Source organism: Sinocyclocheilus anshuiensis, unplaced genomic scaffold, assembly GCF_001515605.1.
Source record: "Sinocyclocheilus anshuiensis isolate Anshui unplaced genomic scaffold, SAMN03320099.WGS_v1.1 scaffold79, whole genome shotgun sequence".
NCBI lineage: Eukaryota > Metazoa > Chordata > Actinopteri > Cypriniformes > Cyprinidae > Sinocyclocheilus > Sinocyclocheilus anshuiensis.
The window spans coordinates 307,481-312,907 of NW_015548213.1; the positions used below are offsets into that span (position 1 = coordinate 307,481).

Below are 5,427 nucleotides of genomic sequence, written 5' to 3' on the forward strand. Positions count from 1 at the left end.
ATGTACATCGATTCCTATGGAGAGACTCACCGGGGGATGAGATTTAGGATTACGCTGTCGTGAGGGTGAACATGGGGGACAAACCCGCGGGGTGTATTGCACAGGTTGCCATGCGAGAGACCGCGAAGTTACCCCAGTTCTCTAATATGAAGGTCTGAGGGGTTAGCATGAATAGCATTCTGCTATTCAAACGTCCAGACGTTTTGAATCCCATCAGGGCGGTGCTTCTCAGATTCCGGGAAGGAGAACATGTGGCCATCGGAGACATCACCAAGATGTATAATTCGATCTGGCTGGAGGAACAAGAAGTCCATGTACATCGATTCCTATGGAGAGACTCACCGGGGGATGAGATTGAGGATTACGCTGTCGTGAGGGTGAACATGGGGGATCAAGGGAACTTCTCCTTGAACGGATTAAACCAGCCGCACCATTCGAGTTTACGACGTTAGACCTTTTCGGTCCCACCTGAAACCCTTCCAGTGGGGAGTTTATTGACCTATAGCAGGAAACTTAGTAAAAAACTGGACAACCTTACAGTTGATAAAACCCTGCAAAATCCAATCATCATACAATATTTCTTTTGCCATCTGAAGTTAATTAACATTTAGTACTCAGTACAGCCTGTTGCGTGCCAGATCGAAAACTTTCTTAATGTAAAGTTCTTAAAAGAAAGTTTTATTAATGTTATTTTCTTTGCACCTTTATCACTGACGTCAGTACTTTTATTTTTATTTTCCCATTTTTCATTTACTGTGTATTTTGTGTCTTTTTTTGTTAAAGTACAAGTGTTTGTCATACCAATAAAACACTGAACTATAAAATATCAATTTACACAAGTTTTATTGTGTTATTTGTGTGTTATTTATAGTTTTTAATTAATGTTGTCATGTAATGAATTATTGTTAATTTTCATTTTACATCAATAAGAACAAAAAAATAATTTGTATTGTTTATATTTTATTAATAATGTTAATACAGATAATTATAATTTGCCAAGATTAACTATTGTTTTTCATTTGATTTAATAATAATATTTTTATTGTTAATATTTTACTTACCATATTTTATTATTGACTATGACTATTGACTATTCATTTGATTTAGTATTTTATTTACTTATCTTAATATTATTATATTTTAATTATTGATTATTGAATTATATTTGTCAACCTTCCTAACCATATGGGATAATATTAATACAGGTAGTTTGCCTAGATTTACGTCTACTACTATTAATATTTATATTTCCTTTTTTTATCTGTCTAACATTATTTTACATCCCATTGTTCTTTCTTTGTTAATTACGTTGTATATTTTGTCTTTAATTTTTGAAAAATATATTTTTTGGGGCTTTCCTGTCCACATGACATCATGTTAATACAGATAAGATGCACTTTTATGTGTTTTTAGTATTGCTTTCGAAGTATTTGTGTGTGGGATGCTTGTGTGCGGCTGCAGCTTCAGTAACACGCGTCCCCTTGGAGACTAGAGCAGGAGCAACACGTGACACTCCGCCTTATCAGCTTTAGAGAGAGAGAGAGAGAGAGAGAGAGAGAGAGAGAGAGCGAGAAAGAGACAGAGAGAGCGAGAGAGCGAGAAAGAGAGAGAGAAAGACACGCAGTGGGAGGAAAAAGAAATGAGCGTTTTCCTCTCTCCTCCCTAAAGCATCTCGGCGTGGGGGGAATTTGGGAGAGTGGGAACTCAACCGCAAAGTTGACCAACTTTTCACATCTTTTACAAACGCCATTTTGATTCCTCTCCGGAACAACTTTTGCAGCTTCTTTCTGTTTTTTTCTTCTCTTTCTCTCTCTCTCCTCAGCTCATCATCATCATCATCATCATCATCATGTCTCGGCGAAAGCAACCCAACCCCAACAAAGTCAAGCGTAAGTTACTCGGCTCTCCTAAACACTCTCTCTTGGGCCTGTTGTTTTGGTTCTGTGTGTTTGTTTGAGGTTTTTTAGCGTAACTTCGCGTTCGAGTCAGTGGGAAAGTTAAGAGGACACTTTTTTTTCCAACTTCAGCTTCCTCGTTGCGCGAGGAGAGACCTGATGCCCAAACCTGCTCCGAACAACGGCGTTTCTTTAAGACATCGGCGTGTTTCTGCGCACGCAACTTTGTGGTTATCTTTACTAACTTTTTAAAGCTGTATGGAAGTTGTTTCAAGCGGTGATGGGGTTCAAAGTCTGCTGCTGTTAGCTAGCGTTAAGCTAACGCGCTGCGGAGCATCACTTCGATCGCTATCGACTATCGAAACGGTCGTTTTTGATGTGTAAAGTCCTTTTGTTTGCTTTTTTGTTAGTTTGGTCTAGTTCGACAACAACCTGTTGCGTCACAAAGGTGGTTTATCTCTTTAAGGATGGCCTATTTCTGATCGCGAAACCGTTCAGGTAGTTGCTGAGGTAATTTGAGTAAAGTAACGTCGGTTGGTTTTATCGTCGAAAGCGTGTTGTGATTCTGTCATAGGACTTGTTAAGATGTGCATCATCGAAGTAAAGACGATAGGTCGTTTATATGTTGTTTCTGTAAGTTTTATTAAAATCGCTGTCGTCGTGAACTGAAGGAATGGATGATGGATTAATGGTTGCTAGGCATTTGTGTTCCGTCTTCTCGGTGAGGCAGAAACTTGGGAGAGACGAGGGTAAACGTGGCAAATTCATTTTGTGCATCCTCCACCACGGCGTCTATATGCTTTTAAGATGCTATTCCTGGGGTTTAGTAGTCGAAGGTATCTTGCTTACTATTATTTAAGCAAGGGTAGGCACAAGGCCTCTGGGAATCATCGCTAAATACTGCAACAGCATTGTTTATGAATGATATTGCATGAGCAATATCAAGTGACTTACTCTTCAGACAAATAGGCTAGTTTGTGGATATATTTGTTGTGTCCTTTATGTGTGGAAATGATCATAATGACTGAAGACAAGTCGTATTTTCAAGTGGGAAACTCAAGTTGTGATGTTGGAAGCTGCGTGTTGATTTGACATTGCAGAAATGTATAGATAATATCATAATGTATCTATAATCTATATATAGAGATCAGTAAGCGGAAAGCAAGGCTGAAGCGAATGGTGTTTATCACTCAACTTTCACAGTTTCTTCACATTTAGTTGTGGTACCATGAATGAATAAGTTGGTAGAAATTAATATTTTCCATTTTTTAATATAGTTATTTAGGTTTATCGTTCACAATATAATTATTTTTTCTTTTTTTTTAGACTACTTCCAGGTTCTGTTACCTTCTTGAATTTGTGATATGTCGTAATAACAAACTCAATATTCAAAGGAACGAATTTCCCAAAGCAGCAATAGTGCCAAAATTAAGCCAAAGCATCTAGTTTTGAGTGTAACCAAGTAACACGCTAACAAAAAGACTGTCTGGAACAGCGTATGTGAGTGACACGGAGCAACAGAGATTTCGTTAATCTCTCGTCTCCAGCTCCGCTCCAGGTTTTCCATTGTGCACTCCTCCAGTAAAACATCTCTGACTTTCAAAAAACCCATTCCACGCTCCGCTTCCACTTCGCACCGCTTACATACTCTAGTCTGGAGTGGACTGGTTCAAGTAATGAAAAGTCCCAGTACTGCTCAACCAATCACATTAGATGACCAAAACTAGTTTTGGGGTCGTGGCAAATAAAGAAGTTTCCTCTTACCTTTTTTTTAAAGGCAGGGAGGAAAGGACGGATCCGGATGAGCAGTTCACATTCCATTACGAAATTCAACACTGGAGACGAACAGAGTCTCGAGCTGCAGCAATGCACTATCACTACACGGACATCATGCCTCTCTCCATCTCTAAATATAAGATCTTATGCGATCCCTTAAAATAAAAACCCCACCTGATGTTTTTAGCTGGACCACTAAGCACATTTTCTGTGCTTTTCTCTCAAATCAGTGATGTCAAAGTTTGGCAGAGACTGGACATGTTATGAGTAGGACCATACGGAGGCCTTGCAGCCAGTCTTAAAGGATCAGCTTGATGATGTTGTGGCTAAAGAAGGAGGATGTTTCCATGTAGTTTTATTTGTTTCCTCTTTGGCTAAGGCTAATAGGAAAGTTTGCTCTCATATTTGTGCTTTTTTATTTTTAAAGGCACATTCTAGAGAGTCAAGAGCATGCAGTCGTACAAACACACATTTTTTTGTTCTTTGAGCTGTGCTAATGGAGTTTATGAAGTCTCTAGTGTTTTTACATGCAGTATGTAGCGAGTTAAACCCCAAAGGAAACAGATATTGATGCTGAACTATCAGGGAAGTTTCTACTTTATTCTACTTTAGCTACCAGTGAATAGAAACCATGCGTATGCGTATACTGCGCCAATGTGATTTTTTTTTTTCATTTGGTGTTTTTAAATGCATTTTAGATGTTTCATACCGAATGCATTGTTCATGCATTCTCAAACACTTGGAAATCTGGTCTCCAGTCCGTCTTGGGATTTTTTCTAGTGCTAATTAAAAGTATATCACCCTCCCTCAGGTCTCAGTGAGAGTCCTGGGTATTGACATTATCTAAATTCATTATAGTAATTCCCAAGATACCTACACAGCAGACCTCGGTTGTGTCTGCCAAATGATAAACACTTTACAGCTCTACTTTGCATCACTGACTTTCTCAGATTTACATGTCATTTCATTTGATTTCCTATCTTCGATTGACCATCCTACTTGAAATGCCTTGTAAATAATTGATCCCAGATTCAATTGCACAAGGTGCATCTGAAATATCACATCTTGTTATACCTTTTTAGGTACTAATGTTAGGCATCTGTACCTGGTTTATGCATTCTTCATCTATTCATTCAAGATGTTTTGCTGCACATTTTAGTGTTTTTATTGATTACTAATGCTGTTGAAGTCTAAATGAGACCTTGAAATGTGCAACCTGATGGAGAGGGACCTGCTTTTGGCCCTAGGGCATGATGGGTTGGCCCTTTGGCTCCCAAGCTATATTAAGCCTGCCTTTTTTAGATAAGATTATATTCCATCCCTCCGTAAGGCATATAGCAGAGACAGGAACACAGCAGGTGAACAGCTTGGATGGAGTGAGAGATGGAGGAAAAAGAGCCCTAAAGTGTATTTGTAGTTGTTTCCACAAATTGGGCGTTTATCCATAAATATTAGGACTCTGTTCTAATTAATATCGCACAAAAGAACTGGATATTCAAATAGACCATCTCATTCAAGAATGGCAGCAATTAGTTAGAGATGCAGGGTTTGGGTTTGTTGATTTTATTAGCACACACATTATCTGGTGTTTTATTAAAACGAGTGGTTTATTTCAGAATGACACAGGTGTGCTTCTCTCTGGAGGTCTGTACTAGAATAGTGTTTAGGGCTGCACGATAAATCGCATGCGATATGTAACGCGCATCTTATCAGTAAAGCCGGTTCTGTAATCAGCGGTAAATCTCCATCACCTGCG

At 38.7% G+C, this 5,427-nt stretch overlaps 1 protein-coding gene across 3 annotated transcripts in view; it reads left to right on the top strand.

Annotated features, from left to right (window-relative positions):
* Positions 1-1,476: 1,476 nt before the first annotated feature.
* Positions 1,477-5,427, top strand: part of LOC107653799 (ras-responsive element-binding protein 1-like) — a 55,717-nt gene continuing 51,766 nt past the window's right edge. The window contains exons 1-2 of one of the 3 annotated variants that reach the window (XM_016440624.1): positions 1,477-1,715; positions 1,823-1,889. In XM_016440624.1, coding sequence (XP_016296110.1) covers positions 1,850-1,889 — 40 coding nt within the window. In that variant the 5' untranslated portion in view covers positions 1,477-1,715; positions 1,823-1,849. Of the gene's footprint in view, positions 1,890-5,427 lie in introns of all 3 variants that reach the window. The other 2 variants (XM_016440623.1, XM_016440625.1) reach the window with 2 other exon arrangements.